Below are 23865 nucleotides of genomic sequence, written 5' to 3' on the forward strand. Positions count from 1 at the left end.
AATTGGTTCGTCTCTAAGGTGCCACAAGCTAATGATAGGAAAAGACATGTAAGAAGACGCAAAATGGTCCAAAGTGGAACAAAACGTGTTGATTGACCTGCACCGAGTGCTTTGGGAGGGGCGGTTGGGGGAGACGGTTGGGTATTTTTTCCCCCTTCCACATTTTTGGTTTACATTTTTCAAGATTTCAACTTTTCATCCCAATTCAGGGCAGGAAAATGTTTTGATCTCTTGAAAAATTGCTACGGTACAGGAAACCTGGTTACCCACCCAGCTGGAGTGGTTGGGATAAACTAATCACGGGAGGAACCTCCTGCATCACGCCCCCATCCCTGTCCCATCTCTTCCCACTTCAGTTTGGTCATCCAATTCCACCCACCCACCCCCAATCCCACCCCCGACTCCAGCAGAACCTCCCTCATCTCAGCCTCCTTCCTTGTCTGTTTCCCCAGCTTCCTCCAGCCCATTCTCCTCCTCCCACCATCTCCTCCCATGAAGTAGCAGATGGCTAATTAGCCAAGAGGCCTGCCCACCGGGTCATGGGGCATTTGTCAGATCACGGATCCAAAACCCACCCTCCTGTCACATCTGAATTTTGCAAATGGCTCTTCCTGCACAGGGTCAACCCTGCTCCAGATCCAAACTCTGCAGCTGGATCCCGTCTTTGCCTGAGGCAGAGGCTTATGGGCCTGCACACCTAGCTAGCCTGCCCATCTAGCTAGCACGGCTTACAATAGCCATGTAGACACGGTGGCATGGGCGAGCAACCCGGGTATAAGTCTGCCAGGGAGCCTGGCTATGTATTTGGATTGCTTGCCCATGGTGCCAAACTACATTATTTTTTACTACTTGCTCCAATCACGGCTTCTTCTGCAGTGTAGACATACCCCCAGACTGGGCAATGGGAACAGTAAGGGCTATGCTGCCCTGCTTTGATAGACCTCAAAGCAATTTACAAAGGTTAGTAAGTACCATCATCCTCACTGCATAGATGGGGGAACTGAGGCACAAAAAAAAAGTCCAGCAACTCGCCCAAGTTGACAGCAAGTGAGCGGCAGAACTGGGGATGGGATCCCAGGTCTCCTGAGTCCCTATCACCTTGCTGTAACCACTAGATCACGCTGTCTGAGCTCTCTGACATGAAGGACTGGAGTCATCCATAGACAGTCTAGAAGAGGCCTCAAGAGCCTCAATCACTCCAGGTCATCAAATAAGTCATCGTCCTCCTCTTCCTCTCCAGGGAGATGAGCATTGCCCATGGCTGACTGCTCCATGATCTTCACCCAGCGCTGTTTCAGCTCCTCTGTCTCTGCCACAAATGTGTAGATCTGCTTGGATTGGACCAGCTGGAAGAGGTGCCGGGGGTCACTCTGGGGCAGCTCCTTCACCTGGTAGCCCAGCAGGGGGATGGAGGTGTGAGCCTTGACATCCTGGAGGGAGAGGGGAGGACAGACAGGGGCTCAGGCTTGTTAGCATCCGCATTTTCTCCCTCCCCTCCAGTGGAAACAGTGGGTTCTCAATGCAAATGCAATAGAAGAACCAAGCCCTCGCCTACCTGGGGTGCCGCATACATGTACAGTACCAGTGGGTCATCCTGTGGGATCACGAACCAGCCCCGCGTTCCCCCTTTCCCGTTCTTATCCAGCAGCTGCAGGAAACTGCACATCAGGCTCTGCCCTGAGATTTCCGCTGATTCTTTCTGCCAAGAAACCAACAACCCCCCTTTATAACCCTTCCACACGCTCTTGGATTCGGGCTTCCCCTGAGGCTTCCTAGTGAGTTAATGCAAGGCAGAGTGCAGGTTTGACCCGTGGAACTCACTGCCACATGATATCACAGAGGCAAATAGCTTAATAGATTTCCAAACAGAGCTAGGCATTTGTGTCTACCCACAGTACAGAGGGTAATGTTTTAGAAGGGTTATAAACCCTCCTGCTTCAGGGCACAAGCCAGCCATTGCCTCAGATCAGGAAGAAGCATCCCTCATAGGCACTTTAGTGCATAAGCAAAATTGTCCACTATAAAGATTTCTTGCATCATTCTCTGAAACATCTGATTCTGGCCATTGTCAGAGATGGGAGAGAGGCTAAATGGCCGTTGGGTCTGATCCAGTTTGGCAAATCCTATGTTTTCACAGTTTGTCTTTATAAAGCACCTTTTATCCTCTAGGGTCCTAAAGCACCTGGCAAACCAATGTACAGAGTCCACAGGGATTGTTTCACCCATGGCTGAAATGCACCCATCTCTGGGGTGGAAAGCAGCAGCTGTTTAACACGGCATGGCACCGCGAGAGCTTTGTGCAAGTTGTGGAAAATCCCGTTTTCGGTTGGAACAGGGAGGGGAATGGAAGGCTGGCGGAGCGTAACAGTCCCTGCTGGAATATGGCCTGAATGCTGGGTCTAACATCCCACCTGTTAAACACTGCCTGAGAGTTTTAATGACCATGATCCAGTAGCACCTTGGATTGAGGTTTGTCATCCAAATTCTGGAACCTGGACATCTCAGCGCCCCCTAGTGCCACACTGGTGCACTGCATTCAGTACTGACTAGGAGACTAGCGTGGCGCCTAGTGAAGCGGCAGCCCATCACTGGCCATTCCTCAGAGGTCTCCCATCCAAGCACCCAGCCAGCTTGACGTTTATTTAGCACCTGGGACGCACAGTACACAACGGGACAGTGGACGATCATGACACCTGGGTTCCAGGGAGGTTGCTGCACCAGCGAGTGCCTGAAATCCCTGCGTTTGCTTCTCAGCCGTGCGGTGTCCCCCAAGCTTCAGATCCAAATCCTGTGGGTGGGTTTGTATCTGTTACCATGCCAAAGAAGGCTCTGAATAGATCAAGAAAAGCAAATCCAGGCTGTTTTCTCCTTGAGGGACATGGAGAGGGCAAGTGCCCAGATCTGACCACCTCGCCGGGAGCTGGTCCAGGGCCTATATCTGGTACTACTGGAATGGATCCTAAGATGAAAGCCGCCTTACTCGGTTGGAATGGGTCTGAGCCTCTCCCATTAGCCTATCCCAGGGGTGGCCAACCATGAGGCTCTTCAGAAGTTACTATGCGGCTCCTTGTACAGGCACCGACTTCGGGGCTGGAGCTACAGACGCCAACTTTCCCATGTGCCGGGAGGGCTCACTGCCCCCCACTCCACCCCTTCCCGCCCCTCCCCTGAGCCTGCCGTGCCCTCACTCCTCCCCTCTCCCCCCCAGAGCCTCCTGCATGCCACAAAACAGCTGATCAGGAGGTGCAGGGAGGGAGGAGGAGGTGCTGATCGGCAGGGCTGCCAGTGGGCGGGAGGCGCTGGGCGCAGGGAAACTGATGGGGGGCAGCTGACGTATTCCTGTGGCTCTTCGGCAATGTACCTTGGTAAATCTTGTATAAGTAGGGGCATAGCGAGCAGATCGAGGGACGTGATCGTTCCCCTCTATTCGACATTGGTGAGGCCTCATCTGGAGTACTGTGTCCAGTTTTGGGCCCCACACTTCAAGAAGGATGTGGATAAATTGGAGAGAGTCCAGCGAAGGGCAACAAAAATGATTAGGGGACTGGAACACATGACTTATGAGGAGAGGCTGAGGGAGCTGGGATTGTTTAGCCTGCAGAAGAGAAGAATGAGGGGGGATTTGATAGCTGCTTTCAACTACCTGAAAGGGGGTTCCAAAGAGGATGGCTCTAGACTGTTCTCAATGGTAGCAGATGACAGAACGAGGAGTAATGGTCTCAAGTTGCAGTGGGGGAGGTTTAGATTGGATATTAGGAAAAACTTTTTCACTAAGAGGGTGGTGAAACACTGGAATGCGTTACCTAGGGAGGTGGTAGAATCTCCTTCCTTAGAGGTTTTTAAGGTCAGGCTTGACAAAGCCCTGGCTGGGATGATTTAACTGGGAATTGGTCCTGCTTCGAGCAGGGGGTTGGACTAGATGACCTTCTGGGGTCCCTTCCAACCCTGATATTCTATGATTCTATGAATCCTGGCTCCTTCCCAGGCTCAGGCTGGCCACCCCTGGCCTAGCCCATTAGCCGTGGGACAACGGTTGCATCCACGTTTGTGCGTTCATGTGCGCACACGCGTTGACATATCTGTGTTTGCCTAAGCGTGGATATCCACAGATGGGTGCAGTCGTGTGTCTGCACGGGCATGTGGGTATATGTCTGTGTTCAAATGCACGCATGCGTACACGTGTCTGTGGGTACACACCTTGAAATACGTGGTCACTCTTTGTGCAGAAGGATCCGTTCCATCTTGTATCGAGCTGTGACACGCTGAGCCAGTTTCCCAGGCCCAGAAGAAGAGCTCTGTGTGGCCTGACAGCTTGTTTCTCTCACCAACAGAAGCTGGTCCAATAAAAGAGGTCACCTTGTCCACCTTGTCTCCGCACACATGGGGCCGTCAATGGGTGTGAACAGTCGTCTGTGGCCATGTCTATGCAGGCCCACATGTGGGTGAGAGTCTGTGTGTGAGCAGTGGTGTCTCTGTGTGTGTCTGTGTCTCTGCATGGGTCTGTTCACGTGGAGATTTGGGGGGGCAGAGATGGATTTTTCTGCTCCAGCCCCAGTTCAGCACCATGGACAGAGCACTCTCCTTTCCCCTGGGAAGTCACAGCCAAGGTGTGGCAGGCAGGAGAGGCTTGTGGAGTTCGCGACCCATCCCTGGAGCGGAAGCCTTTAACATCCAGGGCTAAGACAGCTCCAAAATGTGAAACACTGGGTCACACCACCGGCCACGCAACCTTAACTCCAGCCCAGGCAGTCTCAGGAGGGAGCGAGCAACACCAGGGGCCAGCGAAACCCGGTGATCCAGGAGGGACAAAACCAGCCACCCCTCCTCCCCATCAGGAGCGTGCAAGCCTCACAAACCCCGACGTGCAGTAGATCGATATTCATGCCCTCCCCTTATAACTGGGGAATCTGGGGCACCCAGAGATGAATGGCTTCATGTATAGAGGTGAGGAAACTGAGGCAGGGAGAGGTGCTTGGCCTGATCTCTAGAGGTGCTGAGCAGCCCAGATTCCCACTGACTTAAATGTGGCTAGCGATGAGCACCAGCAGCTCACAAGTGACGTGCCCAAGGCCAGTGGCAGAGACAGGAAGGAAGCCCAGGACTCCCGCCTGCCAGGCCTCCGCTCTAATGATTAACCCATGCTGTCTCCCAGGCAGGAGTGAAGGGGAGTGAGTCACAAGCACTATCCCTGCATTTGTAATGCAGGGAACACAGAGGCAAAACGCCCCCCCCCCTTGCAGATTTGTGGGCAGACAGCCCGTGAAATTCCCTGGTCAGGGGATCCCAGAGGCAAGGGGCAGCTCACCAAAGCACCCGACTCGGTGACCGCCACAGCAGCGTGGGAGTGCTGCGCCTGACATGAACCCAGCTGGGCTGACGTAGCCGCGGATTCCCCTGCATGGGGCAGGGAGCAGGCCAGAGACCCCCGGGGTGGGAAGCGGGCGGGGCTGGAAAGGGGCAGCCGCGGAAGAAACCAGAGACAGACTGAGGAGCAAGGGGCCTCCCCGGCTGCAGTCTCACCTCAAGGATCCCCTTGTGCTTCCCCTCCCGCTCCTCGGGCAGCAGGTGCCCCGTCAGGAAGATGTAACACTCCAGGCAGACGCGGTTGGGCCGGTTCCTGTCGTACTGCAGCGGAGCCCTGTAATCGGAGCACCGGGCGCACACCACCTGCCGCCCCCACCCCAAGAGAGACCCTGATCAGGGCCCGGGAGGGGGCTGAGCTGGGCACCGTGGGGCCCTGTGGGACAGCCCCCACCTCTTTCCCCACACCACCAGTGAACAGGCGATCCCCCGGCCCCTAGTGGGATTTTCCTTCTCCTGGTGACCCTTAGCCGCCCCCACCCCACACAGAGGGGCTTTATTCTCCCTCCTACGCCCCCTCCAAAGGGCAGTGTGTGACCGCTGGGGGGTGGGGGGCGGGGGAGCGGGGACCGGTGAGGGGGGGGAGCGGGGCGGCGAACCCCTCGCCGGCCCCTCCACAGGGCTGGGCCTCCGAGGAGGCGGGGGGGGGGGTCACTCACGTAGCCACAGGCCCGGCAGTGATGCCTCCTGCGTGTGATGGCGTTGAACGGCTCCTTGCAGCGCATGCACATGGTCACCAGCTTGTCCCGCACCCACTGCGGGGCCCGTCGGCCCAGCTGCTCCGACTTGACCTGCGCAGGGGGAAAGGGGAGAGCCCGGCTCGGTCACCTCGGCAGTGCCCTCCACGGCGGGGCAGGGCCGGGACTCGCTGCCGGGGCGATGAAGGGGGCTCTCTTGAGGTGGCTGGACACAGGCAGACCCTGGGGGGGTCTCTCTAGCTCCCAGCCCGTCTTGCACGGGGTCTCCCGAAATCCTGGCCCAGATTCAGTGGGCATGAAAGGAACCTGAGGACCATAACGCAGCCTCTCTCCCCACTAGCCCACCCTTCCTGTGCCGCCAGCCGTTCTCTGCTCCTAACCCGCTGGGTGAAGGGGGAAGCTTGCCCGTCCCCTCAGGACTCTCCCCAGCTCTTTGGGGCTTCATGAGGGGGAAAGGATGCTCCGAGAGCCTTAGCCTGAAGCAGCTAGTAGCCACAGGACGGGGGTGGGGGAACAGGGTGGGAGTAGCTTACCGCAAATTCCTGGACCTCCCCGTCAGGCCCGTGAACTGCTGTCTTGAAGCTCTCGTTCTGCTTCTCTTTCTTGGCAATGGCGTCCTGGAAGGCCTGAGAAACAAAGGGGTGATGGTGTCGGGGGGTTAGGGCTGTCACAGCCCAACCCAACGGCAGCCCCATTCTGTGAGCAGCTGGTCTTAGTCCAGTTCCCCGTGGGAGTGCAAATACCACCTCCACTTTTGGCCCCCTTGGAGGCTGCCCCAGCAGAGACGGTGGATTGTAGGGCCCACGGGCACTTAAATTCTGGGCCCCGGCACTGCACCTGATTAAATGGGGCTTGGCCAGGGGACCTACGCAGGATTGGGGGAGGGGGTAGACTCCTCCCCCAGAGAGCAACACATCAGCACTGAAAGCTGCTCCCCAAACCCACCCCTTTGCACTGCCACGGAGGAGACCACCAGCCTGGAGCACGGCACCCCACGGACGCAGATCCCCTCACAGCCCCTCCACCGCCTGCCCTGCTCGTTCCACGCCAGAGCCTGCGTGCAAGGAACCCATCCCACCCTCAGAGGCAGAGCAGGGATTGGGACCCACAGGAAGCGAGTCTGTGCCTCCATATTTAAAATCACATGGCTTCCCGCCCCCGCCAGGGACCAGGGGTTGCGGCAGGCAGTCGTACCTTCATCCAGGCGTTCATCTCCTCCTGAGACCTGTGCCAAAGGGAAGACAGCGGTTAGAGCACAGCCCTGGGCTCCTCAGCTGGGGCTGGGGAAGGAAGGCCCCTCGCTCCCTTACCTGGCTTGCAGTTCCAGCGACAGCTGCTTCCCCGAGACCAGGAAGGAGTGAGGGAATTCCACATCTTTCAATACCCGCACCTGGAATCCGGGAGGGGCGGGCATTAGAACTAGAGCCAGAGGCGGATCAAAGCCTACCCTCCAACAGCCTCCTGGGGAAGGTCCAGTCTGGGTCTCCCCCTCAGCTGTACACACACCTGGTGGCTGTGAGGGATCTAAGTGCGTAGGGTCTAAGTCAGAGGTGGGGAAACTACGGCCTGGGGACCACATCCGGCCCTCCAGACGTTTTCATCCGGCCCTTGAGCTCCCGCTGGGAAATGGGTTCTGGGGCTTGTCCCGCTCCGGCACTCCAGCCGGGGAGCAGGCTCAGGGTCTTTCTCCACTCCACACGGCTCCTGGAAGAAGCAGCACATCCCCTCTCCAGCTCCTATGTGTAGGGGCAGCCAGGGGGATCCGCACGCTGCCCCCACCCCAAGTGCTGCCCACGCAGCTCCCATTGGCCAGGAACTGCAGCCAATGGGAGCTGCAGGGGCAGCACCAGAGGACAGGGTGCTGCGCAGAGCTGCCTGGCTGCGCCTCCACATAGGAGCCAGAGTGGGGACATGCCGCTGTTTCTGGGAGCTGCTTGAGGTAAGCGCCACCCAGAGCCTGCATCCCTGAGTCACCCCCTGTGCCCCAACCCCCCTGCCCCAGCCCTGATCCCCCTTCCGCCCTCCAAACCCCTCGGTCCCAGCCCGGAGCACCCTCCTGCACCCCCAACCCCCTCATCCCCAACCCCACCCCAGAGCCCACACCCCTAGCCAGAGCCCTCCCACACCTTAACTCCCAATTTTGTGAGTTTTCATGGCCCGCCCTACAATTTCCATACCCAGATGTGGCTCTCAGGCCAAAATGCTTGCCCACCCCTGCTCTAAGTACGTGGATTCAGGGCACAAGCGCAGGTTCGACATGCCCCTATGGACCCTGCTGACTGTGGCTCCGAAGAACGCTCTCTGCTTGCTCTCTGGACGGCGCTCCAGGAACGCCGGCTCTGAGTCTGTACGGAGCTGCTGTACGTCATAACAGTGCAGGCTTTGATCTTAGATACCGGGAGCTAAGCAGGGTCGCTCCTGGCAGTATTTGCAAGAGAGCTGTGAAAGGGAGAAGAAACCCACCCACCCCCCAAGGGCTCCAGAAGGTAGAGTGGGCAATGCGGCAGGAGGGGCTCTTCCCTCTGTTTCAGCAGTGTGTGTTGTGCTACTGAAGAGGTGCTCTTTCAGGGGAGGCGGAAATTCAAGGCCCTGGCCGCTTGGGAGTGTCTTCACAAGCGTTAGGCCAGCTGCCCGGGCCACATCACATTCTGCTTCCCTCAACCCCCTCCTATAGTTCCCACTGGTCACAGAGTTGTTCTTCACTTCCTGTCATACAGTGTTGCTGCGCCCTATTAAACAGCAGCCATGTTCCGCCCCAGAGGTGGCTGCCTTTCAATGGTGCTCTGGGGGGAAAAGCCGCTCTCTGTATAAATGTAAGCAATAATAACGTGTAAGGGTTGTTTGACCTTCATGCCCTCCATGTCGATCCGCCAGCGCACCTGGAACTCCGCCCCCACCTGGATGACCTTCGGCACGCAGTACAGCAGCATGTTGTTGAACTGAGTGAGGAAGCAGATGTGAGCCGCTGGAGGGGCAGGACCGGGCCACCGGGCCACACAGCAATGGTACACTGAGCACTGGCGGGGCAGGACCGGGCCACCATCCTAGTCAGGATCTCCAGGTGCCCAGGGCAAATTTCCAACAAAACAGCGTCTGGCAGCACGTGCTCTGGATCTATAGATACCAATGCTGGGGGGGATTTCAAAGGACCCTAAGGTGTTACGTGCCGAAATCCCAGTGGAATTGGAGTTGAGCGCTGAACTCACTTAGGGTCCTTCAAAAATAATCAGCCCATATGGCTCGTCTGCCCTCCTTCCCCCAACATCCCCCCACGTGCCCCACTTAAAGACAAGGGATTTCCAAAGCACTGTCTGAGCAACCAAAGGGTTCACTTGTCTGGGGGATCAGAGGCTCTGGAAACAAAGGACCCGGTCCTCCATGCTTTGCCCCTTATGGTGCCATTTACACCTGGGCATGGTGGGTGTCCATCGCTCCCAGATCTGTACAGTCCATGCACCCGGGCTGCCCTGGACACAGGGGCCGAAGCAGTGGGGACGTCAGGGTCACAGTTTCCGGCACGGCCAAGCCTGCAAGCGGTCGGGGTTTTCTGTTCTCTCTCTCTCCCCTCAATCCTGTCCTCTTCCATCGATCCTCTGCCCAGAAATGGCCTTCTGCTTCATAGCGCTGCTGACCCTCTCCTTTCCTTCCCTGCCCTCCCACCCCGCCTCGGCTGGCCCAGCCGCCCTCCTACCAGGAAGAGATACTTCTCCGATGTGGTGTTGTTGCGGAAGGAGATTTTCTGAATTGGGCCCTCCTTAATGAGCTCGTTGGAAGGGTCGACGATATCATCTTCCAGCCCCAGCCTTTGATATACCTCCCAGAGGTTCTGCAAACGCTCCTAGGGAGCCAAGAAAACAGAGGGGTGTGAGGGAGGAAAAACACCCGGGGGGGGGGAGTTCGGGGGCTGATGCTGCAAGGTGCTGAGTGCCATGACTTCCTTTGTTTGTACTAGGAATCCGTAGTGCTCAGCATTGTGCAGGAGGCACTGAGGACTAGGCAGGATTGGGCCGATGGAGAAGAGGAGGGAAAGGATCCAGTGATGGTGAGAGGGAGAAAAAACACCCCAAATCTACTACCTTGGCATTCAACGTCTCCTCCCCTTGCAGGAGGGTCTCTAAGGAAGAGGGCGGACGCCCCAGAACCAGGGCAGGTTGGGTTTCTCCTTCACTTCGGCCAGGGAACTACAGCCCACCCCAGGTTTAGCAAGGCAGGATGTCTCCCTCCTCTTCTAGCCGCATGGAGCTGGCCACTCGTTCCCGATGGATGAGATGGGTGGGATCTTTCTGGACCAGCACATCTGTTTCAGATCCCAGCTCATGAAGGTTTCTCTTTCCCTGGGCCTAGGCGGCTCATGCCTACCTCAGAACGCAGGGCTTCCATGCCTTAGCACATGGCCTGCACAGCCTGGGCTGGGACTGACTTTTCCAATACTGTCTACACAGAAATCTGGGGCCAGATCCTCAGCTGGTGTATATCAACCTAGCTCCACTGAATTACGCCATCTGAGGGCCTGAGAATGCAAGAATGCCCCAGATGTAGGCTAATGAGCCTTAAAATGTGGCTGCCCACCCATTCCCTATCACTGCAGAGTAAAGGCTCATCGACTGCCAGTTTTCTGAGGCACAAGCAACCGCTGTTCACCTGTGGGCAGAAACAAGTGTCTGCAGTGTTCCTGCAGCGGTGCTGGTCCCAGGACATTAGAGAGCCATGATGAAGAAGAGCTCTGTGTAAGCTTGAAAGCGTGTCCCTCTCACCAACAGACGCTGGTCCAATCAAAGATACCATCTCACCCGCCTTGTCTCTCAGAGACCAGTGTGACATTTACATGCCACAAGGGCTGCTGAGAAATAATAGGCTTCAAGGCCAGACAGAACCATTCGGGTCTAATCTGATCTCCTGCACTGAGCCTGGCACTTCCTTAATAACACTTTGCATTTCCCTGTTGCCGTCCCCATCCAAGGATCTCAAAGCACTTTAACCATCGTTAATGAATCAAACCTCACAACGTCAGGAGACGTATTTAAGGGATCATCACCCTCTTTCACATATAAAGAAACTGAGGCACACAGAGGGGGAGCGAGGTCACACAGCAGGTCACAAATAGAATCTCTCTCTCCTGACCCCAGTTCTGCTTTAACCCTTATACCTCGTATTCCCTGATTGCCTGCCTGGCCTCCCGGGGGGGCAAGATGGTCCAGCGGTTAGGACACTAGCTTGGGACGCAGAGGACCAGGACAATTCCCTGCTCTGCCACAAACTCACTATGTGACCTTGGGCAAGTCACTTAGTCTCTCTGTGCTGCGATTCCCCATCTCTACAATGGCGATAACAGCCCTGCCCTGCCTCCCAGCGGGGTCGTGAGGAGAATGATCGGGAGGTGCTCAGATACTGCAGTGATGGAGGGCATTAAAAAACCTACGGTAGGTAGGGTTTGGGCAGCCCTGTACCAGTGAGACCCTCCCTGTTCCAGCACGGGCGCTTGGGAGTCGAATATGGCCGGGGCGCTCTCTGTTACATATATGTATCGTGTCTAGCACAGCGGGGCTCTGTCTCGGGCTGGGGGGAGACCAGGAGCTAGCATGATACGAATCATAAATAACAACAGCGTGCGGGCTGGTACTCACCATTTCTGCAATGGCCGCGTTCGAGTGTTTGGCTGCCGAGAAAATCATTTCCAGGGCTTCTGCAATGAGACCAGAAGGGGAGCAAGGGCTAAGCACCCCCAACGGGAGGAGGCTGGGGGAGGTGCCCTTCGAGGCGAAGGTGAGTGTCTCACCACTGCCCTCTACTGGATGGAATCAGAGCTGCTCAACTGTGTGTCTCAGGCCCAACAGAGACCTCCCGTAGCTCAAGTGGAGCAGGGAGAGCGCCGCTGTACCGCTGTTCTTGCTGGGCAGCTCTGAGTGGCCATGGCGCGCGGCACAGTGAAGACCTGGGAGGCCACAAATTGGTAATATGAACATTTTTGCCTCCAGGGCCACCGGGGATCGCTAAGGCGAACACAGCTTTTCTTGTGCTGCTGACGGCCCCTCTGCTCCAGTTGAAGCCAGTGGGAACCGCAGAGGCGCAGAACAATCTGACAATCGGATGCAAGGTGTCTCAAACCGGGCACCAAAAATCACAGCATCTTGCACATGCTGGCCTCAGCTCTCTAGCAACAGCCCTTCCACACCCTGCAGAAGACAGGCTGGAGTCAAGACCCTCAAGCGACGCTGCTGAAGACAACATCAATCACTTGAGTGATTTGACTTTAAACGTTGGTCCCTGGCACTAGATCTCAGCTAGGGGGGGCCCAGGAAGCAGGTTACACCTGCCTTCTGATTCTCTGTGCTCTTGCTACCGAGTGGGCCATCACAAGACTTTTGGAACTGTGGTTAGCAGCGCCAGTTCTAGGGCACCCTAACTAGTGAACCCCGAGTCTGAGTCACTTCACATCTCCCAGAGACGTCCGCTGGAGGGACTGTAGTTGTCCTGCCCCTTTATCTGAGGATCTCAAAGTGCCTCGTGAAGGGGTATAAATGTCACTACCCGCATTGTGCAGGGGGGCACTACCGCGACTGGCCCATGCCACCAGGGTGAGCTCTTACTCTCTGCGTCATGCCTGTCTGGGGACTCTGGAGGTAATTTCCGGACGTAATCCTTCAGCAGGAGTTCATAGCGCGGGATCCTCTGTACCGGCTCCAGCATGTGGTGCTGCAGAGTTAAGTTAGCACAGACTTCCCTTTTCTGGAAAGGGACAGCAAAGAACCGAAATGAGAGTAAGCGAGAGAGAGACACCCACACAGTGGAAGTGCGGGCTCCCCGCACACACCCCAACCCGCCTCAGCTCAGCCTGGAGAAGCCAGCTTGGATGAAGGGGCTCCCCCATGAAACATCAAAGCCAAGGAGGCCGGGTGGGTCTGAGCATCTTTCCAGATCTAGTGGAGTTTCACCTGAATGTCCACAATGAGCTCCTGGAAGGGGGGGGACTTTTCCCACCAGGTGGTGATCAGCTCAACCGCCTTGTCGAAGTTCTTCACATACTCGCCGTACATCTTGAGGAACGGGGCTAGCTTCTGGATGACATCCCCGATCCTGGGATTGGAGCTCCTGCCGGCAGAACCCAGGAGATCAGCCCCCCTGCCAGGTCAGCGGAACAGGCCACGGAAGCTGTTCAGAGAAACTGAAAGGGCTTTTCACAGCCACTGACTTAGCAAGAGGCCAGGGGATGGATGGGGGCTGAACGGCTCAGGGGAAGGGTTGCATTAAGAGTTATTACAAATTTCAGACAGTGTTTCAATGGATCTTCAGGTCTCATCCCTCTTGTGTCAGACCCAACAGGGCTCCTGCAAGCACCCTATGAAGTTCTGGCTCAACCCAAGACTGAGGTAATGTGGCCTAGTGGGTAGAGCACAGGACTGGGACACAGGATACCAGAGGTCTATTATTGACTCAGCCACTTGCCTGCCAGTGACCTTGGGTAAATCACATCACCACTCTGTGCCTCTGTTTCCCATGTGTAAAAATGGGGGTAATGACACTGACAATCCTTTGTAAAGCTCTTTGAGATCTATAAATGAAATAGGCTATTAAGAGCTACATGTTTAATAATAACTATTATTATTAATCACTCTATCTAGCTGCTGAGTTATCGGTGTCTGGGGAGCCAGGAGGCTCTGGGAATCGGTAGTGGGAAACCGTGCTCCACATCCAGATTGCTGGCCTCGGCTGGTAGTGAGTCATCCCCCAGTGTTCTCATCTGAAGACTAATCAGTGGCATCTGAGAGGTGAATTGGTGGCATCAGCTGAGTTTCGAGGAGACAGGTGTCCATGGTACTAACATCCCATCTCAACTGACCCTGGACAGGTCCCTGAACTAGGAGTCCTGAGACCTCCTAGCTCTGCCACTGATCACTGTATGGTCTTAGGGAAGTCGCTCCCCCTGTGCCTCGGTGTCTCCATCATCTTTGGTTGAAAGGCTCAGCAGAGAGGCCAAGGGTGAATGGGTCTTGGAGACTCCCTTCTCATGCCTACGGTTGTAGATACAGCACAGGATTGAGAGAGAGAGAGAGAGAGAGTGTCTCTGTGTGTGTACATAAAGCTGACACTGCTACTGTCCATGTTCTGTGAGATTTTGGCAGCGCTGCCTGGGGAAATAATCTGGCACTTCCTACAGCATTAAAAAAAAATTAACCGACATCAGATTTGCTAACTCACTGTGTGTGGACGCCAAAATGTCAAGTGGGCTTCAAGCACTTGCAAATGAAAATAATAATGGACAGGAATCCAGTTCCCTTACTCACACTGAGTAGCACTTGACTCCACGAGTTAATGAAATAAGGTCACACTCAGCATGAGGAAAAGTATCAGCATCTGGCTCAAATTGTCTTGAGAAAGTGCTTTCCAGCATACTGGCTTGCAGAGCAAAACAGGTTCAGCATTCAGTCCCAATTCACAAGTGCTCCCCCGCCCCTTCATTCTAGGAATAGAACCCAGGCATCCTGGCTCCCCCTAACTCACCAGTCCTCCATGCGTTTCTGCAGCTCTGGCAGGAAAAACAGGGCGTGGAACTGGTAAATGGAGGAGATGTTGGAGAAGATCATTTTTACCACATCCTCTGGGATCGTCTTACCGCTTCTGGCTTCCTTCATCAGCTCTGCAAAAAACACCTGAAAAGACACATTTCCAACCGGTACAGTAATAGGAAGGGGCAGTGAGCATTTCTGCTGCTCTGAGAGAAAGGGAACTCAGAGGCTCCTTTAGAGCCAAGCAAGCAGCCTGGGGACCATATGGCTCCAGGAGGAATGGTGTCTAGGGTGGAAGGACACTCACAGCTGGTCCTAGATACAAAAGGGCTGGGAAGGGAGGAACGGATTGAGGTAATGGAGTGTTCCGGGGAGAAATGCAGGGATGCTTCAGGGACTAATGGGGACAAAAGCACTTCCTGAACGGCGGTGCTACCAAAGGGGCGTGGGGCTATCAGGGATATACTGCAGGGATGAATATAGGTCAGTGGCATAGGCTGTGCTCCCTTAGGAGGTAACCAGATGAGCTGGCCTAGGAGCAGAGATGTCCTTGGGGGTGTCCTAGCAGGTTCCAGGGGTGACAGCAGTGAATGGTTTGGAGCAAAGGGGGCTACGTTTAGTTTTGAGAACAGAAGACTGAGGAGGGACCTGATAACAGTTTTCAAATATGTGAAGGGCTTTAAAAAGAGGATGGGGATCAGTTGTTCTCCGTGTCCACTAAAAGTAAGACAAGAAGCAATGGGCTTAATCTGCAGCAAGGGAGATTTAGGTTGGATATTAGGAAAAACTTTCTAACTCTCCGGATAGTTACGCTCTTGGAAGCCCAGGCTTTCAAGGGAGGTTGTGGAATCCCCGTCGTTGGTGGTTTTTAAGAACAGGTTGGACAAACCCCTGTCAGGGATGCTCTAGGTTTACTTGGTCCTGCCTCAGCACAGGGAGTGGGCCTAGATGATCTCTCAAGGTCCCTTCTAGCCCTGCATTTCTGTGATCCTATCCCCATACACACCCATGCATCCATAAAGTAACTGCTCCGGGCCTGGGGTGTAGTAGATTCCTTTTGGTTGCCCAGCCTGGGGTGCAGAGACAACTTGAACAGTAACCAAGGCACATGAGATAGGGGTGCAAAGACTTTTTCTGGGGGTGACGGACTGAGATGAAGAGGCAGCCTCGAGGAATAGGGTCATAGGCCTTAGGTGCGTAACGGATAGTCCCATCAGATCTTTGTGCCTTACTGTTAAGGCAAGTGGACTCTAGGCCAGTGGTTTTCAAACTGCAGGTCGCAACCCAGTACTGGGTCGCGGAATGGAAGGCACTGAGCTGTGGCGGCTCTGGTCAGCATTACCGACTGGGCCGTTAAAAGTCCCATCAGCAGCTCTGCGCGGCTAAGGCAGGCTAGTCCCTACCTGTTCCAACACCGCGCTGCGCCCCGGAAGCAGCCAGCAGCAGGTCCGGCTCCTAGGCGGGGGGCCACAGGGCTCCGTGCACTGCCTCCACCCCGAGCATTGGCTCCCCATTCCCATTGGCCGGGAACCGCAGCCAATGGAAGCTGGGGAATGGGAGAGCGGTGCCTCTGGGCGAGAGCTGCGCAGAGCCACTTGCGAACCTCTGCCTAGGAGCCGGACCTGCTGCTGGCTGCTTCCAGAGTGCAGTGCAGTCTGTGGTGCCAGGACAGGAAGGAAGCCTGCCTTAGCACCCCCACTGCGCCGCTAACCAGGAGTCACCCGAAGTAAGCCTGGCACCTGCTCATCTCTGGCCCCATCCCACAGCCCTCACCCCCGCACCCCAACCCTCTGCCCCAGCCCTGAGCCCCTCCCACATCCCAAACCCCTCATCCCCAGCTCCGTTGGGTCATGGGCATCAACAATTTTCTTCAACTGGGTGGCCAGAAAAAAAGTTGAAAACCACTGCTGTAGGCCATTGGGTTCTTACTCTCCAGCCCTGTGCCGAGCTGTTTGGGACAGATGGCATTAGAGACCAGCTGCTACTTCCTGACCTGGTCCAGAAGGTGAAGTCGATTGACGTAGGCTTGCTCTGTTTCCAACAGCTCCAACGCAATTTTCTTTTCTTCGGGGTCCTGCATGTATGGCAGAGGGAGAAATGGGTTTGGTCAGGCAGGGTAGGAACAATGGATGACCAGACAGGGGGTCAAATCCAGCCTGGGTGCAAGTCAGTGGAGTTTTTCCAGATCAGCTTAGGGATGAATTTGTCCCAGTGGGCCTAAGGCAATTCCCCTTGGCATTCCATAGGCTGTATAGGTGGCATGAAATCATTAACACATCAGAGTGAAAGAGAGAGAAGAGGAGAGGGACTGGTGTAGTGTGGCTAAGGGGGTCTAGTGATGATTCACTACCCCTGGGCTCCCAGCAGACAAGTCCAAAGGCCAGCTGGGCTGATTCAGTGCTCTCGGGGAGACAAGCTGGGACCCCTTTCCACTTCATTTTCAGCGGAGGGAAAGGTCTTTTGGCTAAAACTTTAAAAAGCGGCATCCTGCCTGCTCTCCGTGGATATTAAAGAGTCCGTGGTCTTTTTAGTAAGAGCAGCTGGCTGATTTCAATGGGAATTAGGCATCTAAACAGCTTTGAAGTTCAGGGACCAGGTCTCCCCCCATCCTGCCATGCTCAGGGCCACGCCAGCAGGCTTCCATTCGGATTTCTCTCCCTTCCTGGGACAGCGGTTTTACACAGTGGTTTTCAGGCCATTTCTCCAGGCACTAGGCTGACCTCATTATTATCAGCTGAGTGGAATGCGGAGGGATCTTAACAAACCGCATGAAGCCAAACCGCCTCAGCTCACACAAGATCCATGTGCCTGTGTTCGTTTCTTTCTGTTATAACATCGATACAGAAGCTGTCCCAGGGCAGATGGAGAAAGTACGCTTGGGCTGGAAATCAAGAGATCTGTGCCTCAGTTTCCCCCTTGGTAAAATAGGGATAATGATACCGAGCTGTTCCGGTGGTGGGAGGTGCTCTAAGGGTTAACTCATTGTGGTCTGTAAAGTGCATTGAGATATCTAGATGGGAATAACTATAGAAATGCAGGGCCAGATCCTCAGCTGGTGAAAAGCACCGTAGCACCATAGAAGTCAACGGGACTAGGTTGATTTACGTTGGGCCCACAGAATATTACCATCTTATCCCTAGGGTTAATAAGACTTTGCTTTTTTGCAGCACCAGTCATCCAAGAGTCTCCCGCACTGTACAAGCCCTCACCAAGAATTAAGACTCACAGCTCCCTGAGGTGCCATGGGGAAACCATTCTCCCACAGAGCTCCCCGGGAGCCAGCGATTGTTTAGTACGTTTGAAAATCTGGCCATTTCTCAGAATAGCCTCTGTATGGATTTTTGAAAAGCTCAGCCTTCCTGAGGAGGAAACCGGGACACAGAGGGGTGAGGTGACTTGCCCCAGGTCATACAGAGAGTCAGTGGCAGAGCTGGGATTTGAAACCTGCAGTTCTGCCTCTCCGAGGTCTCTGCTCTAACCACACATCCTGGGCTGGGCCCCTGGCTTCAGGGCTTCCCAGCAGTTCACTCCCAAGCTATGACTTGTAGCTTCAAGGCTGTTCTGTTTGGGATCGGGGCCATGTGCACCGATGGCCCTCTATGAACAATAACTATCAGTACTGGGGGCTAACAGTATATCCCCTCAGTCACCCTCCGGTGTTTAAATACCCCCCAGGGAAGGAGGCATTGAATGACCTGGTTCCTGCTGCCTCCAGGGCTTAACTCGTTCCCCGGCTGGGAATCCACTGGCTGCTGACTCCGCCAGTTGCTGCTGTTGATCTTGCTCTTGAAGGAACTGAGACACTTGACGGTGAGCCCTCTCCGACCCTGTGGTGGGTTCTCCTCCAGCTCCTGATGCTGCGGCGGCTGGATAACCCTCAGGGAAGGCTGGTGCCCCTTATGCTGGTTCTCGGACTCTGCTCTGTCTTCTCTGGCCTTGCTCAGAGCTTCCCTGTCTGCTGCGGGTGGGAGCAACGCGGATGCCGTGGAGTTCGGTGCTGCTGGCCTGGGCTTGGTCGAGAGTTGGATCAATTCCTTGCGGGGACTCCGGCAGGGTCCTTCTGCCCTAGGATCATGGAAAGCAGCGCAGCATTCTTATCCCTCTGTTCATGGTCCAGAGACAGCCTCTACGCCCCATGCAGCCCAACACACAGTAATACAGGCCAGACCCCGTTCCTCTCCCGCCAACCTCTGCCTACCTACCTGTGACCCCCTTCCACCTGGCTCAGCAACTCCTCCTTGTCGGTGAAGCGCTGCAGCCACCAGCGATCTCACCTACATGGGGCAGGGGGCAAAGGGGTCGCTGACTGATGCAGGGCACCTGACATGGCAGCTCTGCCAGGGGACGCGGAGACAACTAGTGCAATCCACAAATGTGGCCAGTACTGGCCAGGGAGGGCATGAGGCCTGGCTGTTGGTTCATCACATGCCCAGGGCATGGGCAGCTTTGGCCAGCATCTAGGGCACCCTGACCCTTCCCCAGCAGGACCCAGGGGGCAGAGCAGCAATGGAAAGGTTTCCCCGGAGTGTGGTTCACTTATAAAGTTTGCGGATGATACCAAGCCGGGAGGATAGGATTAAAATTCAAAATGATCTGGATAAAGTGGATAAATGGTCTGAAGTAAATAAGATGAAATTCAATAAGGACAAATGCAAAGTACTCCACTTAGGAAGAAACGATCAGTTGCACACACACAAAATGGGAAATGACTGCCTTGGAAGCAGTACTGCGGAAAGGGATTGGGGAGTCATAGTGGATCACAAGCTAAATATTATATGAGTCAACAGTGTGACACTGTTGCAAAAAAAGCAACATCATTCTGGGATGGGAGTATTGTAAGCAAGACATGAGAAGTAATTCTTCCGCTCTGCTCCGTGCTGATTAAGCTTCGGAGGAACTGGGATATTGTGTCCAGTTCTGGGCGCCACATTTCAGGAAGGATGTGGACAAATTGGAGAAAGTTCAGAGAAGAGCAACAAAAATGATTAAAGGTCTAGAAAACATAACCTATGAGGGAAGATTGAAAAAAAGTGGGTTTGTTTAGTCTGGAGTAGAGAAGACTGAGAGGGGACATGGTAACAGTTTTCAAGTACATAAAAGGTTGTTACGAGGACGGAGAAAAATTATTCTCGTTAACCTCTGAGGATAGGACAAGAAGCAATGGGCTTAAATTGCAACAAGGGCGGTTTAGGTCGGACATTGGGAACAACTTCCTACCTGTCAGGGTGGTGAAGCACTGGAATAAATTGCCTAGGGAAGTTGCAGAATCTCCATCATTGGAGATTTGTAAGAGCAGGTTGGACAAACACCTGTCAGGGATGGTCGAGATAATACTTAGCCCTCCCATGAGTGCAGAGGACTGGATTAGATGGCCTCTCGAGGTCCCTTCCAGTCCTACGATTCTATGATTTTAGGCCCAGATACACCCTCCAGCAGGCCAGGACCCACTCACATCCCTCCCTGTAGACCATCCTCCCTCCCCCCGGTTATATAAGTTCTTCTAACTCGCTCATTGCCAATGCACCCCCTGTGCATGCACACATCTCTCACAAGCACACACCTTCATCCACCCACTCTCTTCATGCCAGCAGGGCGTGCACCCTTTTAGGTGTGCAGGCAAGGATGCGCACACGCCCTCCCACATGCACACATTCCTAATGCATGTGTGTGGGCATACAGCACCCTAAGACACACACTCCCCTTCAAGCATGCGCATCCTTGTACACACAGCCTAATGCACAAACTAATATAGGCACATACTTTTGCACATGCAAACATAATCATGTACCCAACCCCATACATGCACACGCTTTCATGGCAACCCCTTATGCACACGCTTCACACATGCATACACAATGCCTTCACAAGGGGACATCAGAAGCATGCCTGCCTTTCTCTCTAGAGCTGCTGGGTCTTCTTCGGGTCCTTCCTTCGGACTTTTACCCTCGAGAACCTGTGTACACCTATCACTGAGCTCCGGTGGGAACTTCTCCATTTCTGTGTGCAATTCTCAGTTTTGCTTTTTCTGTTCCACAATTGGCGTTTACATTTCGTTTCCAGCTTCCCCATCTCCCAAACAAACCACAAACATCACTTTTATTTCCCCTTACAAAGCATAGCTGGAAACCAACAGAAATTTGCCAGGGCAGCAAATCTGATGAAAAGATCAAGGGATGAAAGTGATCAAGCCCCAGCTATATCACAGGCCAAATTTGGATCTCGGAACAGCTGCTCACAGCCGAGATAATGCAGGTCACAAAGCTCAGGACAAAGCGTGTGAGAACTGGAGACAAAGCACTCTCATTTGAGGGGATCTTGCTGTAGAACAAACTTCCTGAGCACGTTGGGTAAATCTGGAGTATAACTTTCTTTAGGAAGCTGGAAAAACGTTCCTCTTTGAAAGAGTCTTTCCATAGTAGCTCATGAAAGCTTATGCTCAAATAAATTGGTTAGTCTCTAAGGTGCCACAAGTACTCCTTTTCTTTTTGCAAATACAGACTAACACGGCTGCTACTCTGACACCATAAGAATGGTGCTCACAACGCTTGACAACCCCTTCTCCCTCTAACCCCAAACCGTGATGCCTCCTCCTACTTCTGCATTCCTGCCAAGCAGACAAAGAGAGACATTTAATCTAAAAAACTCTAACCCCAAGCAGAGTTTTGACCTTGAAATAGGAACTGTTGTTACTGTTTTTACCTGGAAGGTACCCAGATACTATGGTGATGGGCAACAGGATAAAACTCTAAAATAAATAGAAAAATACAAAGCCAGGCAGGAGCTGTGGTAAGTACCAAACTTTCCTCTACACCTACTTATGCCACTGCTGGCATAAAGCCACAGAGATCACAGTAAGTCAACACAGGGAAATGAATCAGTTCAGAAAAGACCCGTGGAAAACTGCACACCTATCTCAAAAAGATAACTGAAACCATTCAACAGCTGTACCTGGGCAAAATATTCTCCTCTACCATTATATTCTGATTGATCTGTAGTGAAACCGAGTTCAAGAACACTGAACTGTGAAGCATGAATGAGCTGCAAAACCTTTTTGTTCAGTGTCTGCACAGCATCGAACACAACAGGGTCCTGGTTCATGACTGGGGCTCCTAGGCATTACAGTAATACATATTAATCACCATCATCATTGTTAGCTCTTATATAGACTTTTTTATCCACAGATCTCAAAGCATTTTATAGAAAAGGGCAAGTATCATTATCTCCATTTAAAAGATGACAAAACTGAGGCACAAGGAGAGGAGGTGACTTGCCCAAAGCCATACAATGAATTGGGGGCAAAGCAAGAGGTCACCTGACTTCTCATTCAGTGCACTATCTGTTGGACTGCACTACCTTACTGTCTTCCAAGTATTCTGAGCTGTCACACTATTTTACCAGGCAATGTTGCAAACTGATAGGGTATCAAAAAACGAACATAATCTCTCCTCTGATTGAATATATTCTGTTCCCTTTCTTGGTGTAGGTTTCTTAGGCACATGTGCAAACATACCTGGGAATCAGATCACTGCAAATAACAAACTGGACTATGGTCTTAGTAAAGTTCCTAGTGGCCAGGTGTGCACATCAAATGACAATTAGCTCCTGCCATGACTATTAGTTCCTATACTGGCTGTTTCAGTGGAGAGGCTGCGGACTAAAAGCCACAATTGCTGAACTCCCTCTGAGCCACTGGCCTGGTCCCTCCAGGGCATGGTGGAGACATGTTAGCAGGACTGCTTGGGGAAAACAGGCACTGCATTCCCCAGGCTGTTCCGTGACTGAATGGAGAACTTTTGTGAAGCTGCAGGGTTGTGGGGTTGCAAATCTGGCACCAGCACTAAAACAGATATTAAACGAGCAATAATAAATCAGGGTAAACCTGAAGGTCCTGTGCAGAGCAGAATATATCCAGAACTCACTGTGGGGAGAGGGACAGTTGGGACTGAACTGAGTTCTAAAGATCAGCAAATTCACAGACTTCACTTCAGTCCCCATTCTCCTGGAACCTGTCTCCATCCACCTCCTGCTTGCTGAGTCCTAATTTGCACTTAGCAGTCAGGAAACGTTCTCCTTACCTGGGATTCTCAAACACAGCCACGAGATTAAACACGGTCATTCGATTGCCTCGCTCCCCCTCCATCAGGCTGGCTCTTGTGACTCAGAATTGGTCCCAGTAAGCCAGGTAAGAAAGAGCTGCTGAGAGACCAAGAGGTACCAGACAGCTCCCAGATATGTCTTCTGAACCCCTCTCTCTTTCTGTCTTCAGATGTTTCCGGGATATGCAAATGTACTTGGCTAGGGAGATTTGTGAGAAGTGAAGACAACCTGCAGTTCTTCTTGTTGTCCGGGGAATGAGAGCCTCTTGCAAATATTATATGGGTTGGCCTCAAAAGGAAAAGTAAAGAGGAAGTCCTGCAGGCAGCAGCAGGCAGAAATGGTGTGAAAAATACTATGCACTAAAGTAGGTCCAGCGCAGGCCTGATTTCAATGTACATCTAAATTAAACCAGCAGGATGTGTGACCTTAATGAAGTAGAGTAGACACTTCAATAACAAATCACAGCATGGGAGACCCTGCAATGCCAAGCCAGTGTGTGCAAATCTGTAAGGGAACATACAGTAATATGTATGCTTATGCTCAAACAAATTGGTTAGTCTCTAAGGTGCCACAAGTCCTCCTTTTCTTTTTGCGAATACAGACTAACACGGCTGCTACTCTGACACCAGTAATAAACCAGTTTGCCCCTGGTGTGTCAGGCCCTAAAAACCATGCTAGTATGTGCAGGTTATCAGAGACCCAATGATAATACGCCAGGAAGATCCTACAGTAACAAGCTACTGTGTGAATGCTCTGGGAGACCCTGTCATAAAACACTTGAATGTACATGTTATCAAATGCCCTACAATGACTACTTAGTAGGGTGCGCGTGGCTATAGAGAGACCCTATAATATCCCACTGTGTGCACATTATGCGAGAAGCATGAGTATGTGTTATGAGAAACCCAGCAATAATATGCCAGGGTCTGCATGCCACAGGGGACTCCTATAACACACCTGTATATGTATAGTATATAATGTGTGTGCTGCCATAACATGCAGGTGCACCCTGCAGTCACATGTTATGGGGGAGGATATATAATCATAGAAGTCTAGGATTGGAAAGGACCTCCAGAGGTCTTCTAGTTCAGTCCCCTGCACTCATGGCAGGACTAAGTATTACCTAGACCATCCTGACAGGTGTTTGTCTAACCTGCTTTTAAAAACTGCCGATGACAGAGATTCCACGATCTCTCTAGGCAATT

The 23865-nt window shown here is 53.3% G+C and overlaps 1 protein-coding gene across 1 annotated transcript; it reads right to left on the bottom strand.

Annotated features, from left to right (window-relative positions):
- Nucleotides 1-580: 580 nt before the first annotated feature.
- On the bottom strand, nucleotides 581-22900 carry FGD2 (FYVE, RhoGEF and PH domain containing 2). Its single transcript, XM_073319680.2, has 16 exons — nucleotides 22639-22900; nucleotides 18259-18628; nucleotides 16557-16637; nucleotides 14559-14707; nucleotides 12992-13148; nucleotides 12647-12785; nucleotides 11684-11742; nucleotides 9751-9897; nucleotides 8906-8998; nucleotides 7370-7449; nucleotides 7254-7284; nucleotides 6593-6685; nucleotides 6021-6152; nucleotides 5521-5667; nucleotides 1556-1699; nucleotides 581-1430 (listed from the first exon to the last, which is right to left on the bottom strand). Exons 1-16 carry the CDS (start codon nucleotides 22701-22703, stop codon nucleotides 1194-1196), a joined length of 2124 nt encoding a protein of 707 aa, XP_073175781.1. The 5' UTR covers nucleotides 22704-22900; the 3' UTR covers nucleotides 581-1193.
- Between the last annotated feature and the right edge of the window lie 965 nt (nucleotides 22901-23865).

This window comes from Lepidochelys kempii, chromosome 21, assembly GCF_965140285.1.
Source record: "Lepidochelys kempii isolate rLepKem1 chromosome 21, rLepKem1.hap1, whole genome shotgun sequence".
Lineage (NCBI taxonomy): Eukaryota > Metazoa > Chordata > Testudines > Cheloniidae > Lepidochelys > Lepidochelys kempii.

Coding starts and splice junctions, on each gene's coding strand:
- FGD2 (XM_073319680.2), bottom strand. CDS start 22,703: ATGGAGGGGGAGCGAGGCAATCGAATGACCGTGTTTAATCTCGTGGCT. Junction 7,285..7,369: donor TCGCTGGAACTGCAAGCCAG/GTAAGGGAGCGA, acceptor CCTTTGGCACAG/GTCTCAGGAGGAGATGAACG. Junction 1,700..5,520: donor AGCACAAGGGGATCCTTGAG/GTGAGACTGCAG, acceptor GTTTCTTGGCAG/AAAGAATCAGCGGAAATCTC.